General features: G+C 33.1%; 4 protein-coding genes across 5 annotated transcripts; 2 read left to right on the forward strand and 2 right to left on the reverse strand.

The window, feature by feature from the left end:
* Positions 1 to 5,284: 5,284 nt before the first annotated feature.
* LOC105671070 (TBC1 domain family member 13) lies at positions 5,285 to 9,249 on the reverse strand. Its single transcript, XM_012364944.2, has 10 exons — positions 8,905 to 9,249; positions 8,764 to 8,837; positions 8,501 to 8,629; positions 8,243 to 8,399; positions 8,015 to 8,171; positions 7,557 to 7,755; positions 7,280 to 7,481; positions 6,309 to 6,431; positions 6,176 to 6,233; positions 5,285 to 6,057 (listed from the first exon to the last, which is right to left on the reverse strand). Exons 1-10 carry the CDS (start codon positions 8,922 to 8,924, stop codon positions 5,989 to 5,991), a joined length of 1,188 nt encoding a protein of 395 aa, XP_012220367.1. The 5' UTR covers positions 8,925 to 9,249; the 3' UTR covers positions 5,285 to 5,988.
* Positions 9,250 to 9,992: 743 nt separating this feature from the next.
* Positions 9,993 to 13,050, forward strand: Pez (protein tyrosine phosphatase non-receptor pez). Of its 2 annotated transcripts, none has more exons than XM_012364941.2 (7): positions 9,993 to 10,399; positions 10,629 to 11,006; positions 11,491 to 11,659; positions 11,738 to 11,899; positions 11,979 to 12,067; positions 12,137 to 12,335; positions 12,412 to 13,050. In XM_012364941.2, the coding sequence occupies exons 1-7, from the start codon at positions 10,314 to 10,316 to the stop codon at positions 12,730 to 12,732; spliced, it is 1,404 nt and encodes a 467-aa protein (XP_012220364.2). In that variant the 5' UTR covers positions 9,993 to 10,313; the 3' UTR covers positions 12,733 to 13,050. The 2 variants fall into 2 exon arrangements, with proteins under 2 accessions (XP_012220364.2, XP_012220363.1); XM_012364940.2 differs by having other exon boundaries at positions 9,995 to 10,362.
* On the reverse strand, positions 12,979 to 14,371 carry LOC105671069 (uroporphyrinogen-III synthase-like). The gene is made up of 2 exons (XM_012364942.2): positions 13,889 to 14,371; positions 12,979 to 13,822 (listed from the first exon to the last, which is right to left on the reverse strand). Exons 1-2 carry the CDS (start codon positions 14,073 to 14,075, stop codon positions 13,206 to 13,208), a joined length of 804 nt encoding a protein of 267 aa, XP_012220365.1. The 5' UTR covers positions 14,076 to 14,371; the 3' UTR covers positions 12,979 to 13,205.
* A 2,231-nt stretch (positions 14,372 to 16,602) lies between these two features.
* RpL17 (ribosomal protein L17) lies at positions 16,603 to 18,077 on the forward strand. Its single transcript, XM_012364936.2, has 5 exons — positions 16,603 to 16,689; positions 16,954 to 17,040; positions 17,138 to 17,297; positions 17,610 to 17,780; positions 17,870 to 18,077. The coding sequence occupies exons 2-5, from the start codon at positions 16,960 to 16,962 to the stop codon at positions 18,013 to 18,015; spliced, it is 558 nt and encodes a 185-aa protein (XP_012220359.1). The 5' UTR covers positions 16,603 to 16,689; positions 16,954 to 16,959; the 3' UTR covers positions 18,016 to 18,077.
* Positions 18,078 to 18,094: the final 17 nt, after the last annotated feature.

Genomic DNA, 18,094 nt, shown 5'->3' on the forward strand with positions numbered 1-18,094 from the left:
AGAACCTCAATAATTTGATAATTACTCACTGCAGCTCTACTTGGCATATTTGATAGGAAACAATATACCACTCCTTAAGACTCTTAAAACTTTGTACAATCTTAAGTAAAGACTTTATTGCAAAAACTAAATATCATTCAATAATATACATATATCATTAATACCATTCAATTGTTTTATTACGTCATCAGTTTTGACAACTGGCAATCAAGGTTTGACAACTGGTTACCAAGAAGAAAAAATTTTTTAAATGCATTTTATTCTTGGAAAAATTATATAATATTAATAAATTATTCCATAACAACCCGAAAAAAAAAATAATTTTTTAATTTCCATAATTTTCATAATTACTTCTGCAGATGGAACGACGTATCGCTTGTCGCGTGGCAAAAGACGACGCGGTAGCTAATCAACTTACAATTTTTCTATAGGAACGATAAATTGATTAATTATCGCGTCTTGTCGCGCACCAAGCATTATCCAGACAAACTTGCACAGTCGCATAAACATATGCATAAAAAAATTGATTAATCCATATGCAAATGCATAAAGAAATGGTCCAATAATTTCCTTATGCATATGTTTATGCGACTATGCAAGTTTGCTGGATAGGGCCTTATATTGAAGACCGTCTTAAGCACAGTTCAGATATTGCAAGCCAATCACAGAACTGTATTAGCGAAAAAAGAAATTTTAATTTCTTTTATTCTGATTGATCAATTTTTGATCTTCAGTCTTTAATCTCAATCTTTAATACATATTCTGATGCGGGTTTTATAATTTCGTACTAAACAATATGACTGCAACGCCGTAACAGTTGGATTTTGTTAAGTGAAAAATTATGGTTAGGACAGGAAGTTAGGACAGGAAGCTAAAGTTAGGTTAGGGTTGAAATCTGCTAATAATTTATGTTTACTTATTTGTCTAATTTTTTACCTGCGATGTTTCTATTTTATTATAAATTGTCATTTATTATTATTGTTCTTTATTTTATTATTTTTTTCTTGTTTAGATTGTAAAGGTAAACCGTTAGTTAATTAGTCTTTAGGAATAACTTCCGGAAGTTTGTTTTGCAAAAATCGAGTGCTTTTTGATGCATTAGAAATTAAAAGAAGTAATTTTACTACAATGCTTTCAATTCTAGTACTTTTTGATACATTAGAAGTAATTTTGCGTTCAATGGTTGGCAACACTGATTGCGTAATTAACATTTATTGAATTTTATATTAATAATTCAACAAAAATGAACAATCTATGATTGGAAATGAATAGAGCGATTAAGGGGGGAGCCTCGTGTAACCGGTTAAAAAAATTGAAAATTTTTTTTTGTTTTAATCAATAGTAATCCATGTAGAAAATATATTCCCAAAGTTACAAAACAAAATTCGAAGTTTTAAGGAGTCCACAGCCCATTTCTTGCGCGCAGATATACAAGCGCGCGGCGGGGCGCTTGGTCAACGGTACCATAAGATATAAGATTATAGAATTTGTAACTGTTTTTGGCGCGTTTTCTGAAGTACTTATTTGAGAGTGCAATTTGGAGAGTGCAAGCAAAGTGTGAAATTCGAAGAAGCAGGAAATCGGAGCCTCAGTTTTAAACTTGTTGTTACACTTTTCTTTTTTACTTTTCAATACCGAAAACTTTAAACGCGTTTTTCTCGAAACCAGTTTTTGGCAATTGGGGGAAAGATTACTCAAAAACTATTCGATCAATCGAGTTGTCCCCGTGTATACATGTAGTTTAATAATATAAATTGTCGATGAACCTATAAAATTAGTAAAATAATTAATTTAAACAATTTTTATTGCATAAATAAGGTGACATTTTGTGGGTCAAAATCGCATTTTTTTTTAAAGTGTTGCCATTTTTTAAATTTTCAACTTTTTACTTATTTTTTAGGTTCATCGACTAGATAATTTCATAGAAAAAAAAAACTTTTTTTTTTTTTTTTAAACGAGTGCAAAAGACGCTACAACTCCCATCAATTCACAACTCCAGTGACGAGACTGCGTCAACATTTGTTTATAGTGGCTCTATAATCAATTATTTTTAAACAAAAAAAATTTTTTTTTACTTTTTAATATGTTATAAAACACCAAAAAGTTTTAAAAAGATTCGTTGCATTGTTTCTTCAAAAAAAATTCCTAAAAATCACCTTTGTTTTAGCGAATCATACGAAGCTCCCCCCTTAAGGAGCAATCGTTTGGTAGTAACCGATTAAAAAAAAAAAAAGTTTTGATAAAGATATTTGCTAATTGTTAATTAGTGACTGTTTTTCATTAATAACTTTATAAGTACTAATTAATTAAGTGGAGCAATCGTGTATATCAAAACAGCTATTCGAGAGCAATCATTTTATCTTTTTATTTTTTATTTTTATAGTAGTTTCAGCGCTAACTTTCGATTGGTCTTTTCATGGCATTGTTTGAAAATCGTTTGTGGCAAAACTCTTTAAGAAAAAAGAGACAACAACTAAATGAACACACCATTACTTAAACCATTACACACCAATACACTCATAAAAGAAAGTTAAAACGTTTTTTCCAAAATAAGCGTTTAATGATGAAAGATGTTTCGGATTTAAATATTTTAGTGTTTTAAATCTAAATACCCTGGTGTTTAAAATATTGAAAACACTCAAAAGTGTTTACTGTTTTTCTTCAAACGGAAAAAGATGTTTTACTATAATAGTTAAACTTTTTACTTTCTCCACACGCTGAAAAACAAAATATAAATATATAAATATATCGGAATATATTATATAATATATAATATATTCCGATGAATTGTGAAGTGCATTGAGAGGCGTTGCTAAGGACGACCAAAATTAAAGTTTCAAGATTTTATCATTATGACATAAAATTAGCCACGTATTTCAACATCTGTTGAACATGTTTTCGAAATAGAAAAAATAAAAGGATTATCGCATTTTTTAAGAATTTCATGTACAAGAAGACAAGCTACTCTAACGAGCTTTTTATCGTATTTGATGTATGTTTATGATATTTAATATATGATGTATATTTGTGCATTTTTATTTACATCTTTAAATTTATTTCGTTTTTGTTCTTTTTATAAGTTACAAATTTTTGGCATGAATATTTAATTCATTGTTTTTTGGTAACAGGCATTTAAAGTCTGAGAAAAAGTTTTAATAACCAAAAAGACTGATTCTCCCCGTCTCATATTTTTCGAAGAAGAGAGAAAATTAGTATCAGTTTTTATTTGTATCGATAATATCATAAAAATAAAAATTGATAATCCAACTGTTGCCAAATCCACTCTTTGTTTGATGGGATCTTACTATGCGTGGGATACCCATTATCCAGCAAATTATAAGACTGCTGAATTTCTTTGATAAGGAATTGTGGAACAAAATTATATATAATAACCAAAAACTTTCAAAATTTTGGACCTTATTTAAGATTCTCTCAATTTTATGTGTTTGTAAACTTAAAAAATTAAATTAAAAAATTAAATTAATTAAGTTGAAACCGTGTGAGCTTCGGCGGACGCGGAGTAGCTCGCCGGAATCCGGGTTCGGTCGGTTGGGGGTATGTCAGGGAAATAAATAAATGCTCGTTTGTGTTAAAGTAATGAAACAGTGTTTATTAAGAAAGATGTTGATATGATTTGTTTCGAATGATCTGCTTTAATGCTCGTGTGTACACCAGGTCACACAAATGCCTTAACATATGAAGTTGCACGGGTGTCAAGGCATATCGAGTCGGTGTGTTCCGACTCTACATATTTTTACATCATGACTGGTTATGAACATAACGGCAATGCTGTTTTGGCTATTTCAAAACAACTGGAGCAATTGATTGATATTATAAATATTAACCTTTATTTGTCAATTGTTCCAGTTGCTTTGAAACAGTCAAAACAGCTTTGCCGTTGTGTTTATAACCATAGTCATGATGTAAAAATATGTAGAGTCGAAACACGCCGACTCGATATGCCTTGACACCCGTGCAACTTCATATGTCAAGGCATTTGTGTGACCTGGTGTACATGCGAAGCGTGTGCGAAATGAATTCGAAAGAGAATACAAAATAGCAAAATATCGGTGCGATCGGTATTAACGGTGAAATAATTAATAAGTGACAGAGAAATAATTCTTTAAAGCGGCGTCAAATAAATATGAAGTAGCGTGAAGATAAAGGCGAAGTATCGTCAATAGTGAAATAATTATTTGAGCGATGGTGAGAAATAATTATTTAGGCGGCGTAAAATAAATGAGAAAGTAACGTGGAAATAAATGCGAAGTATCGGCAATAGCGAAATAATTATTTGAGCAACGGTGAAATAATTATTTTAGAGCGGCGCAAAATAAAATATGACGCGAGGCGTCCTGGTACGGTCGGCGAGAGCGCAAGCGCGGGCGATCGTGTCGCAACGGTTGGTACAACGCAACGCTCGTCGGTGAATGCGTTCGTAGAGTATCCCGAGTCTGTTCGATCGTAGATCGATGCGGACTATTCGGCGGCGCGGATTGGTCGACGCGGTTTTGCCTGCCGGACGGATTACGGATTTGAAATTCCGGTGAATAAACGCGATATAAGGACTTAGGCTGCCGATTACGCTCGGCGGGAGTACGAGGACGCTCGTACGAAGGCGGAATTTAGAACCTGGCGACCTGGCTAGGTACGCGGAAATGCCCGCAATACGAAGTTCGGTGGCCTAGAGGAGCCAAGTACGCTCGGCGGGTATACGAATATTCTCGTATGCGGGAGTCAAGAATACCGAGGACGCTCGGCGGTACACGAGGATACTCGTGTGCTGGAACAGGTATAAAATCCGAGTATGCTCGGTTTGGACTACGAGGACACTCGTAGAGGGATGTTCGCTGTCTATCAGCGAACGGGATCTGGTGAGAAGACGTACAGCCGGGCCTCTTTTATACCCGGCTGGCAGCCGAATGGTTTCGAATCGGCAAGCATCGGCGGTTTCGGCGGCGAGTCCCCCACAAAACGGAATTTCGGAACGGTCGGGTGTGGCGGATTTTCGGCGGTTGACCGCCGTTGTTTCGATAAGAAATTTATCGGCGCTCGATGCGCCCTTGGTGGGCTACGGACGATGGACGGTCCGTAGCCGTAACGATGCAGCTTGCGGGCTGCACCGTTACAAAGTAAAACAGTTTTTGGCGTTTCAATTTAAAATACTCTTTAAAATTCGGAAAAGTGTTTTATTCGAAAACACCTTTATATATTTCCAAATAAAACACTTTTCAAAATTAAACGCTTTTTAGCATGTAAATAAAATAATAAAAATCAACATATATTTGATGAAACTAATAAAATTTCCTTTTATTTTATAAACGTAGCTTATGTGAACGACGCATTTTATTACAAAAATAACATTACAAAATGTAATATTTCATTATTATTATATAGCGTATATAAATGGTATATATTATATTAAACTATTATGATTATTGCAAATTCTCATGTAAAATCGGACAATTGGAAAGCATAATTAATATTTTTCTGTTTTTTTTTATATTTTAATTCTCAGCTAATATTATTACTTGCCACTTGTAAAAAATCATTATCATATCTTTTGTAAAATTTACATTTTAAAATTTTTCATATATATTACTTTCCAATATTACATTTTATGTATATACAAACACCACATTTTAAATATATCAAAAAATTTAACGTGACAAAATGGATCTTGATATTCGTTGACAAATATAAATAAATTCTATATCATATATACAACTGTTAAGTATTTTGTATAACATAAATGCCAATTTTATCTTTTACCGAGCAATCGGTATATCTACATGACGATATTATATTCTAATTGATATTTCATTGTATTTCTCTCCTTGGAAATAATGCATTTGTGATGTGTATAAAATTATAGTTTACGATATACACGCCCGTAGTTGTGACGGAAGAAGAGAGAAGAAAAACCATGATATTCTCAACATGCTGAGAGATTATTGCATTTTGTCCATGCGTTAATTAACGGTCATGTTATAAAGTCTTGCCTGCTAGAGCAGCGGCTTTAGAGAGCACAATTTGTATGTCCATTGATGGAAAATTCTGTATATAAAATATGTTATTATTAATACACGTTATTGTTATATAATAAATATTAATACATACGTATTAATACATAGGTATTAATACATACATATAATGAAACAATTCTATCTCTCACCTGTAAGAGTTTAACATTGGTAGCAAAATCGCCGGCCAATAATTGGTCCCGCAATAATCTAGAAATGTAAATACATGTGCTGGGAAAATAACAAAGAGTACTTTTTTATGCATAATAAGATTTTTTTACTTACAGGATCATGGCACAGCAGATATGTATAAGAAAACTAAATCTGTTCTCATCAGCAAACAACGAGTCCCATATTCTCATAACATCCGGTAAAGGAAACTCTTGCGAAAGAAGAAGCGTCAACCACCTTATTCCAAAGTGAACAATAATAATGATGATTACAATAAAAAAAAAGCGAATTCCTAATATGATGATAATAATATGCTACAAATTTTAACCAATTTCTTGCACTTTTGTTATAAAGAGTCGTTCTTTAATAAATCGAGTGCGCTGAACATAAATCTGACCTCAAAAACTGTCTATTTCTCTTTCACGTCACGTTTTTGAGAAAATAGGAGTTTAAACCCTAAAAAACGTGTTTTTTGTCATATTCGTAAATTTAAACCATTTGGGTCAGCAATTTCGAAAAGGTCTAAAATTGAAGGTTGAACCTTTGTTTTTATTTTAAAAAGTCGGAAACTTAAAATATACAACTTTATGGAAGTCATTCTCTTAGGGGAATAAAGCACTGTTAAAAATGTATACAAGGGTGTATGTACGGCATGGATGGATTTGGTTTTTTTCTACAATCTTTCTTATTTCAGAAGTTTGTTCCTAACAGAAATGTACCCAAAAATTTGTTGGGTGTAAGATAATTTTGCTATTTTGTTGTACAAATTTGACAGTACTTTATCCCCCTGCGAGGATGACTTCCACAAAGTTGCACTTAAATTTCCGACTTTTTAAAATAAAGACAAAGGTTCAAGCTTCAATTTCAAACATTGTCAAAGTTGCTGGTCCGTCTGGTTCAAATATGGCCAAAAACACGTTTTTTTGAGGATTTAAAGTCTTATTTTCTCGAAAACCTAATGTGATGAACAGTTTTTGAGGTCAGATTCGTAGTTAGCTCACCCGATTTACTAAACTAAAGAACGAACCTTCATGACAAAAGTGCAAAATCTTATAATATAGTGTAATTGTCGATATGTATAATACCTAAAGCTGTAGTACTGTGGACACAGTTCTTGCTGGTGCAGACGCAACCAAATTTCGGGATCATTGACTCTAACTTGATTGGTCAATTTACTCATCATTGAATTAATTCCAAATTCAGCTTCATCCAGTGTCTTTATAAAGAAATCACGTATTTCACCCATTAAGTTTGTAAAACAAAAAAACGTGTCTGCTTCAGCGTATTCTGTAAAAAATATTACGCCGCTATCGTAAATATTCATCTACATATACCATATAGTTGCTTTCATGTAATACATACTTCTCCATGTGGGATCAGGATCGCAAGCAAATGCGTGATATATAGGCCCAACTATCTCATTCATACCCTGTACGTAACCTTGGCCAGGATTTAATTTAGCGTATAAAAAAAGTATTCGCTCTAACACTTCCCAATGTGCTTCACCGCCTTCAGCCAATGGCGCGTAGTCTTCTGCCGCCTTTCTCACAGAGACTGCTATCTAATAGATAAAGCATAATGTAATCCGACCATATCTAGAAGACGTCATGAATGTATAGTCTCATAATCTGTTTTACAACACATGTAAGATATAAAAAAAAGACATTTTAGAAAACACTAGCAGAACATATTACTCCATTCGCATCGTTTGTAATACCTGCTGCTTTCCCCGTCAATGCAAGAGCAAAGATAAATAGAATCTATTAATAAATTTAATAAAAAGTTAGTGATGGAAGCTTTAATTGTTTGCAATCTATTACCTTGGTCACTCCTAATCCCTTTCGTTCAACATTTGCACTTTTCAGCACGGTGTGTTGAACTCTGTTATGCAAACGCTGCTGACCATTGGCATTCACTATCTTTTGACATGGATAATCAGTGCCTTGTTGAAAAAATGATATGTCTGGACATAGTCGCCTGCGTAATGAAAACTTATTATTTACTTTTTACTTAATGTCTTTTTTAAAGTTATATAATTTAATATTTACCTAACATCTTTATCAATCTGGAGCAAAACTTCATTATCTTTAAAGTACGTTTGCCATTTACTGTCCGGATTTAAATTAAGAGGATGATCGTGTAATGTTACATCGACTCTTTCTTTGTCATCCGTATTAGATTCTCCAGGCATAACAATGAGATCTTCTATAATAAATAGTTACAAAAATATCATGTATAAATTCTCACATTTAAATTATTTTTCATAACATAAGCAGCATCTCTCAAGCATCATTCTTTTCTCTCACCAATAAATGTATTATACAACTCCCTCTTGCGCTTCAAAGTCTCTATCCAACTAGATCTTGTAGATGGCAAATAGTTAAGCAATAACTTCCAACACAGAGGCCTCAGTCCACCAGGTTCATCAGGTATACCTGTCATAAAAAATTTTATTATCAGCAAAAAATTGATTGACTTAATTATAAGAGAAAAATTAAAGACTTGTAAACGTGATATCAGAACTGTCGTTATAAGTGGACGAAGGATTAATCTTACGTGATAAACATACCATGGAAACATATTTTGCCAAGACTGACTGTATCTATCTCATCCGCATTGAGAACATCGTCGAATTCGCTCAATCTGCAAATATCCGAATATTAACAAACATGAAAATATCGACTTTTCACATAAATTCGAGCATCCTTACCTCTTTCGCAAAATGCTCATTTTCTTCGCGCGTGTAACATGTGACAATGCGGTGATTCGACACAGAGGTTCTACAATCTATCTACCGTCGTCTCTTATCGGCATTCGGTAGGCGTGTGCGGTGACGTGCAGACGGTGTAAGCGCGCGAGCGTACGGACATGAACTGATATTCTTCTTTTCATTATTGACAACGTGCTGTCAGATTAACGCGAGTAATAATCGCCATCAAATCATTTCCCGATATGTACTCCATAAATCGCTGTGCCATCAACCAGCTGTAACACACAGAAACAACCACCGATAGCCACTGATAGTCACTGACTACTGCTGATCACCAACACTCAGGCCGGCGTCACATAGAACCCGTAATCCGTAATCCGCACCGAAAGTCCGCAAAAGTTACTAGGGATTGCGTCCGTAACGTTACGTGTGTTTTATCTCCTTGTGTCCCATGGAGCCGTAATTCCATGAAATTTCCGTAAAAGTTACTAAAAGTTACTAGTTATTACTAGTAATGCTTTTTTTAATTTTATTTATTTAACTAAATTTGACGATTTAATTAAAATTTTTGTTAAAATTATAATATATTCTGTAGTTTTCTTATGAATAAAATACAAATAAACAATTATAATTTGTTAAATAAAAAATAGTAATACCGTTACGTGTGTATTTACGGCTCCATGGGACACAAGGAGAAAAAACATACGTAACGTTACGGACGCAATCCCTAGTAACTTTTGCGGACTTCCGGTGCGGATTACGGATTACGGGTTCTATGGCCGGTATTCATAGTCCGTTCTTATATTTAAGATTGTCTTAAGCACGGACTTATATTCGCTCTCTTCGTCACACATAGATTGTGTCTGACAAAGAGAGCGAATATAAGTTCGTGCTTAAGACGATCTTGAATATAAGAACGGACTATGAATACCGCCCTATGTGACGCCAGCCTCAGTGATGCAAACTCGAGCCGACCCTGGTGCTGGCCGGCTCGAGTTTGCATCACTGCCGACACTACTCTGATAGAAAGTATCGATACCTTTTTCTCAATCGCTCGATATCTCGTGATGTCTCGAGACTCACTCGACAGAGCCGAAATCGACACTTTCTTACGCGAGATGTTTGCTGTATAAATAAGGAAAATATACACACAAGCTAAACTTGTGTATTAAAATGACCATTTAGAAGAGAAAACGGAATATATGAGCTATTCCGTTGATAGAAAACGTTACAATCGTAAAAAGAATATGGAATAGATCTCGTCTCGTAAGGCCGCGTATACAATAACACGTTGAGAAGAATTTGATATTTATAGCCGATATTGATTGATACGGTTATTGATAACGAAATGTCAAATAATAGCTGCAAAATTACATGCATTTATCTTGTAACCGTGTGTACGCCGAGTGATGCTTACACAAGGGAGAGTGATGAGTGTACGATATTTTAAGACATCGGGTGAGTTTGCATATGCGCAACACTACCAGCGCCTGAAGTATTGTTAATTTTGATTATTATATTATTAACTTATTATTATTGCGTGTATGTGTGTGTGTGTGGGTGTACCTTATTAGAAACATAAAATATTATTTTATTGCAATATATATTAATATTTAATTCATTCGTAAACATCCATGCAATTGCTAGTATGAGTTTTAACCTGTAATTCGCATCGTCAGTCGTACTTTAAACCTTAAATCATACAATGCATCCATATTTTTCAGTTTCTTCGCGATTGCTAAAATGCCATTCAGTGCACTTAAGTTTCACTTAAAGAAAAGCAGACAATACAACGTTGTATCCAAGAACCAGTATGTCATCTGTGTCGAATTGTTGGATACTACTTCCATAGAATGCACACTCAGTATTGACAGTGTCGGTCAGGAATGTCTGAACAATGTGACACAGCGTTTGGGACTGGGACAGCCAGAATTCTTCGGCTTACGCTACCTTTGCTGTCACGGTACAGCCTCGTTGCGATGGGTAGACATGGACAAACCCTTGAAAAGACAACTTGAGAAAGATGCTAAGAACTTTACGCTTTATTTAAGAGTTATGTACTATGTTACAGATGTTCAACTTATTCAAGATGATATGACAAGGTATTTATTACTCTCTTAAGAAAATTAATATAATATTGCATGAAATATCAATGCAATCTAAAAAATATGACCCAGTTGATAAAAAAGATATCTCGAGATTTAGATACTTGACAAAAGACAGATATGTATTATCAGTAGGTTTAGACGTTTGATAAAAATGCTCACTATACTATTTTGGCACTTTTGACGCTTTTGATAGAGTTGCTCACTGTATTGCGGGTGTCTTTAGGCACTTATAAGATAAAGAAGATCGGAAAAAAAGTTATTTGTAATGATAAGACAATTGAGCAATTCAATGGTTTTGTAAATACGAAAACGATTTGCATAATGCATGAAAATTTGTTCCAAAAGTGTTCCATACACAGAAATGACAGCGCACTTGTATATATGTACTTTTTGAATATCCTGCAATCAAAGAATTAAGCAATATAAAGTTTTAAATATATAAATATAATTTTAAACGTTTTTTTTTATCTATTTTCAGATATCATTATTATCTACAATTGAAGAGTGATATATTTGAAGATAAAATACATTGTAATTCTAGACAAGCTTGTTTATTAGCAAGCTATTCTATGCAAGCTGAGTTTGGAAATTATAGTTCAGAAAAACACACAACTGAATATCTCCAACAATGTACTTTCTTTCCGAATGTAATATCAATTTTCATAACTATAAATTATTTAAAATTTATGGGAGCCATATTCTTCATACTATATTTTTACATGTAGGATGTGATTAAGACAGATCCAGGTGGGCAAGATTCTCTCTTACATACAGCAATATGTCAATACAAGAGTCTTGTTAATGTTACACAAGCTACTGCAGAAGAGCTGTATATTTCAATTGCTACGCAATTAGAAGGATATGGCAATGAAACGTTCACTGCAAAGGTTAGAAAACTGCAGTATAATTTGATTACTGTGGTTTTTGTTGCTTCAAATGGTCTAACTCTGTAAATGTACGTTTCAGGATAACAGTAATAATAAAGTTATCCTTGGAATTTCCGTCAATGGAATTATGATGGTTTATCCTAACACGCAAGCAACACAATTTTACAGGTTTTTTTTTAACTTCAATATATGCTAAGAATATTGTAAACATAAATCAAAGAATTTTCTGTCTTGCAGATGGAGAGACATCAGTAATGTCATAAATCACAAAAAAACGTTTAGGATAGAGTGCCAATTGGAAGGTGAAGAAGCAAAACAATTTTTATTTTCTGAATCACGTGATGCAAAATATATATGGAGATTATGCATAGCTCAGCATACATTTTATATGCAGTATCAAGAACGTCGTCCATTGGAAAGAACTAATGGCTACTTTGTGAGCATTCATTCAACCATCTATTGAAATATGTCACACGATTTTCACAATTCAAAACATTAATATATCATTTCAGGATAATGAGACAAACGATTCTAGCGAACAAGCAGTATCCGTAAATTTGGAAAGTCGAAATACGGACAATCATACGCGATGGACAAGCTACAATGACCTTTCAACATCGCCATATCCTGTTGTATCCGTTTCATCAACGGATATAAATAGTTTGCGCGCATTATTACCATCCTACAGACCAGCACCCGATTATGAAACGGCGGTACAAATGAAATACAATAATGGAGGAAATCCTCCTCAGCCTTATTACGCGAATCAATCCGCGATAGTTGGCTCGGACATTTCATGTCTCCTTGGTAATGTCAATCGCAATAGATATTGAGCTTAATGAAACATGAGATTACATGATGATATCAAAAGTTATAACTGTAATATACAAGTAGACTTAGATTAGTGATATATGCGAAAGAGATTCAACATATGTTATTAAGGCTATCAGCAACAACATGCGTGCGCACAAATTTGCTAACGTTTTAGACATTTAAAGTTTTATCACTTTAATGAAATTATTGTATTATCCATCCTGAACAGAAAATGTAGTGTGAAGGAATATAAATCATAGTCAACATTGTTTGTTTAAGAATTATTGTATATTTATATTCAATTTGAAACTGCAATATATATATATCTCTCACATATACATTATGTATATAATTATTGTTAACAAACAAATCTCATATATGAAGCAAAAAATTCCTTTGATAGCTATATAGCAAATCTCCATTATATATTCAAATATTTACATTAGGCAGATAAAATGTTAAAAATATTGATGAGTTTTATTAATATTGATTTTCACGAAACATCTTCACTTGAATTTTCTATATACTCAGCTGCTTTAATTACATGGACTAAACTAGCTGGTTCAGGTTTATCTGCAGTGGCATATATATTGAAACCAGAATTAATTAATGCATCTTTTGTCACAGGACCAATTGCTACTGCTTTTATATCTTTTATATTACAAGAATTTCTCTTAAGTTGTGCTACAATAAATTCTACTGCAGATGGACTGAAAAAAACAAATATATTATAAGATTTTTTAAGCACTTCTAAAAGGTCCTGTTCTAAAGATTCACTTTCTAATGTCCTATAAACCACAATCTTGTGTATTGAAACTTCATTATTGTCAAGAGTACAAGCTATAGTGTCGCGTGCAATCTCACTGCATGGATACAATAATGGTTTTGAATTTTTCTTTACATTAGAAATAATTTGTTCTGCCAGTTGCTTTGAGTTGCCAGACTGACTACCAATACAATGTTGCAAGTCGAGCTGACTTCTTGCGAGAGAATCTGTTGCAGGTCCTATACAGTATGCTGGCACCTGTTTCCAATGATACAAAATACTTGCATCATCTTTCACTGCCAGTGCAATAGCTTCAACTGTACGAGGACTTGTTAATATCAGACCTATAACGTAAACTCATAGGATATAAATATAATTAGAGGTGATACATAATTAATATTATATATTACCACTATATTTGTCCGCTGCTAAGAGACAAGTTTGCAATTTCGAAATATTCACAAACTCAAATCGCAAAGTACGTAAACATTCGCAAATATAACCAGCGGATTTCAACATTTGCACATACGCCTCCTCCTTGTCGTTCTTCTCGGACGAGCCTTTGCATAATATCACAGTTTTGCCATTTCCGGCCATTATACGAATAAAAGTATATTGTAATTTTTTTCAATTAAAGCTCTGATACATTGAGAGAAATATATCAGTATATTCCATATCAGTGATAATAACAATAAGCTTTATCACGATATCTTAAGAAAAAAAAGAACGGAATGATTAATAAACAAATCTTTGAAAAAATGTTAAAATTATCTTATTAGTCATTTTATTAATTACAAGCGCACTCGTATAATATAACCTAATTTATATATATATATAAAAACAAAATATGACCGTATTCATCCCCAGGATGAAGGATTCTGATTGGTTGATTCCCCTATGCGTTTTGCCTTATGTAAAAAGGTCTGTTCTTTATAACTGAACTGGCTGCACTAGTTCAGAGTTTATCTTTTTCCTTCTAATGTAGAGGGCAAAAGATAAACTCTGAACTAGTGCAGCCAGTTAAAAGGTCTGTTCTTTATAGCTGAACTGGTTGCACTAGTTCAGAGTTTATCTTTCTCCTTCCAATGTGGAGGGAAAAAGATAAACTCTGAACTAGTGCAACCAGTTCAGCTATAAAGAACAAACCTCAGCTATAAAGAACAAACCTAAAGTCTGTACCTTTAACAAGTTCGGAACACTTCTCGGTTTAGTTTAGTAGCTGCCAACATCTAGAAAATAAAATAAACCAGACTAACACGGAATACATCCACGGATTTTGATCAATCCAAGGTTGATCAATCACTATTTAACTATAAATTCATGTCTTTTATTGACGGAGACTATTAGCGTTTTCGATTATACAGGATTTGAACGACCCAAGATTGGTTAATGACGTCATTGCAACCTCTCCACCAATGAAAGACTTGCATTTATAGTAAAATAGTGATTGATCAACCCTAGATCGTTCAAACCCCGTTTATTCGAAAACGCTATATGGGTGTTTACGATAATTCAAGTTCGAGTTAGTTTCACTAGGACCGAAAAATGAGATAGACATAACCATCTAGAATCTTTATGATTTATGACAACTCAACGCTGTCTTGTATTGGGTGTTTACGATAATTCAAGTTCGAGTTAGTTTCACTAGGACCGACAATGAGATATACATAACCATCTAGAACCTTTATGATTCATGACAACTCGACGCTGTCTTGTATTGCTTGAGTTAAATTCATTGAATTTGTTGAGTTTAATAAATATAATTATATACATATATATATAATTATATCTATTAAAGAGGTATACCAACATACATACCAACATTATTTGTTTCTTTCATAGACTGATTTGCAGTTGACATTTTTTTATTACAATAAAATTTGCTCTATAAACTCAACAAATTCAATTAATTTAACTCAAGCAATACAAGACAGCGTCGAGTTGTCATAAATCATAAAGATTCTAGATGGTTATGTCTATCTCATTTTTCGGTCCTAGTGAAACTAACTCGAACTTGAATTATCGTAAACACCCATTGCTTGAGTTAAATTCATTGAATTTGTTGAGTTTAATAAATATAATTATATACATATATATATAATTATATCTATTAAAGAGGTATACCAACATACATACCAACATTATTTGTTTCTTTCATAGACTGATTTGCAGTTAACATTTTTTTATTACAATAAAATTTGCTCTATAAACTCAACAAATTCAATTAATTTAACTCAAGCAATACAAGACAGCGTTGAGTTGTCATAAATCATAAAGATTCTAGATGGTTATGTCTATCTCATTTTTCGGTCCTAGTGAAACTAACTCGAACTTGAATTATCGTAAACACCCATTGCTTGAGTTAAATTAATTGAATTTGTTGAGTTTATAGAGCAAATTTTATTGTAATAAAAAAAGGTTAACTGCAAATCAGTCTATGAAAGAAACAAATAATGTTGGTATGTATGTTGGTATACCTCTTTAATAGATATAATTATATATATATGTATATAATTATATTTATTAAACTCAACAAATTCAATGAATTTAACTCAAGCAATACAAGACAGCGTTGAGTTGTCATGAATCATAAAGGTTCTAGATGGTTATGTATATCTCATTGTCGGTCCTAGTGAAACTAACTCGAACTTGAATTATCGTAAACACCCAATGCAATGACGTCATTAATCAATCGAATAATCAAAAACGCTATTAGTATCTTAAGACAGTACTTAAGTAATCTTGGAATAAGAACGGACTATGAATACCGCCCTGGGCATCGATCATGTAATTTTTACCTATGAAACGTGAAAAGTAAAAATTTCACGTGAATTCAACAAATAAAATTGTCAAATTTACATAAAAGTTTTCACTTTTCACGTTTTCGCTCCTAGGGGAAAATTACATGATCGATGCCCTGAATATGACGATACAGAATAGTAACATCAGAAATTTAATTTTCTAGGGAGTTAAATTATTTATAAAATAAGATATATTATGATGCGGAATTATTATTTTATTGCATCAAAGATGCAATATTAATTAAAAAATTGGGATAATAAAATGTATTTCTTGCATTTTATTCACCGTTCCTATTCGTATATGCGTATAGAGAGTATAGGATTATTTGATTTTTGATTGGCATACCCGACATACATAGGAAGTCACATGGGAGCCGATTGCTTTTTCTTTAAAAGCGTAGTGTTGAAAGGTGTGTATGGGCTAACCTGCCATATTATTCAAATCTGCTCGCATCTAGCTTAATATTGAAATATTCATTCTACGAAAGGTAATTTCTCAAACAGAAAACTTCGAATTATCACGTAAATGCAAAAAGTATTGTATTTGTTCACAATAATTGTCATAAAACTACTAGAGAAATACAGCATGATGCGAGCAGATCCGACTTACCCGTCATATTTATGATTGTAGAATGCCAATTGAAAGACAATACATGATCTGTTTATGATTTCAGGACACAATGGGTCGTTATTCCCACGAACCGGTCAATCAGACCAAATCTTGTAAAGCGCGCGGATCCAATCTTCGAGTGCACTTTAAGGTAAATAAATTTGCTTGTAGGAAATCTAACCTCAAATTCGAGAACTAATGCTCATGAACAATTGTGATATAATCTGCTTTTCTTTCATACGTTATAGAACACTCATGAGGCAGCCCGTGCTGTTAAGAACATGCCTCTACGGAGGGCACAAAAATACCTGAAGAACGTCATCGAACATAAGGAGTGTGTTCCCTTCCGTAGATTCAACGGTGGTGTTGGCAGATGCGCTCAAGCAAAACAATTTGGCACTACGCAAGGTACGTTGTACATCATTTTTACGTCTATTTTTCAATTACTATACGTCCATACATCAATAATCAAATAATTGGACTATTAAAATGTTTAATGTGAAAAAATATCAAAACAGAAGCTTGGAAAATTTGGTTAAACAAAACGAAAAAGTCGAATAAGAGAATAATTTTGCATTTTATATGAGCCTAAATAAATTGGAAAAAAATAAAGTTTGCTTTGTATTTTAATTTTATGTTTATTTTCTAAAGTGGAATCTAATTAAAAGATAAATTTATAGCAGCTTTATAATTATCTTGCTATGCATTGTAATTATTTAGGTCGTTGGCCTAAGAAGTCTGCGGAATTTCTACTACAACTTTTAAGAAATGCAGAAAGTAATGCGGATTACAAAGGGCTCGATGTAGACCGTCTTGTGATTGAACACATTCAAGTTAATCATGCGCCTTGCCTTCGTAGAAGAACATATAGAGCTCATGGTCGTATAAATCGTAAGTGCATATATTAAACTTCCATAATTTACATATATTGAAGTTTCTTAAAAATTTATTTTTTTATTGCTGACTCATAATTCTTACAGCTTATATGAGCTCGCCTTGTCATATTGAAGTAATACTGACAGAGAAAGAAGACGTTGTTGCTAAAGCAACAGAAGAAGAGCCATCAAAAAAGAAACTTAGCAAGAAAAAGCTTGCTAGGCAAAAGGAAAAAATGATGAGAGAATAATTTCATGCTTTATATGCTATTAAATGTACTACAAAAAGTGAAGAAATGGATTCATAAAATAATTCGATGTTTTAATTTT

Source organism: Linepithema humile, chromosome 1 (assembly GCF_040581485.1).
Source record: "Linepithema humile isolate Giens D197 chromosome 1, Lhum_UNIL_v1.0, whole genome shotgun sequence".
Taxonomy (NCBI): domain Eukaryota; kingdom Metazoa; phylum Arthropoda; class Insecta; order Hymenoptera; family Formicidae; genus Linepithema; species Linepithema humile.

Bases quoted from the DNA above. Each gene is read 5' to 3' on its own strand.
- LOC105671070 (XM_012364944.2), bottom strand. From the start codon at position 8,924: ATGAGCATTTTGCGAAAGAG. The intron at 7,756-8,014 runs GTAATAGATTGC...TTTATCTATTAG, and splicing joins AGGGATTAGGAGTGACCAAG to ATAGCAGTCTCTGTGAGAAA. The intron at 7,482-7,556 runs GTATGTATTACA...TATTTTTTACAG, and splicing joins TCCTGATCCCACATGGAGAA to AATACGCTGAAGCAGACACG.
- Pez (XM_012364941.2), top strand. From the start codon at position 10,314: ATGCTTACACAAGGGAGAGTGATGAGTGTACGATATTTTAAGACATCG. The intron at 10,400-10,628 runs GTATTGTTAATT...CATATTTTTCAG, and splicing joins CAACACTACCAGCGCCTGAA to TTTCTTCGCGATTGCTAAAA. The intron at 12,068-12,136 runs GTTTTTTTTTAA...TCTGTCTTGCAG, and splicing joins CAAGCAACACAATTTTACAG to ATGGAGAGACATCAGTAATG.
- LOC105671069 (XM_012364942.2), bottom strand. From the start codon at position 14,075: ATGGCCGGAAATGGCAAAACTGTGATATTATGCAAAGGCTCGTCCGAG. The intron at 13,823-13,888 runs GTAATATATAAT...TTTACGTTATAG, and splicing joins AGCAGCGGACAAATATAGTG to GTCTGATATTAACAAGTCCT.
- RpL17 (XM_012364936.2), top strand. From the start codon at position 16,960: ATGGGTCGTTATTCCCACGAACCGGTCAATCAGACCAAATCTTGTAAA. The intron at 17,298-17,609 runs GTACGTTGTACA...GTAATTATTTAG, and splicing joins ACAATTTGGCACTACGCAAG to GTCGTTGGCCTAAGAAGTCT. The intron at 17,781-17,869 runs GTAAGTGCATAT...TAATTCTTACAG, and splicing joins AGCTCATGGTCGTATAAATC to CTTATATGAGCTCGCCTTGT.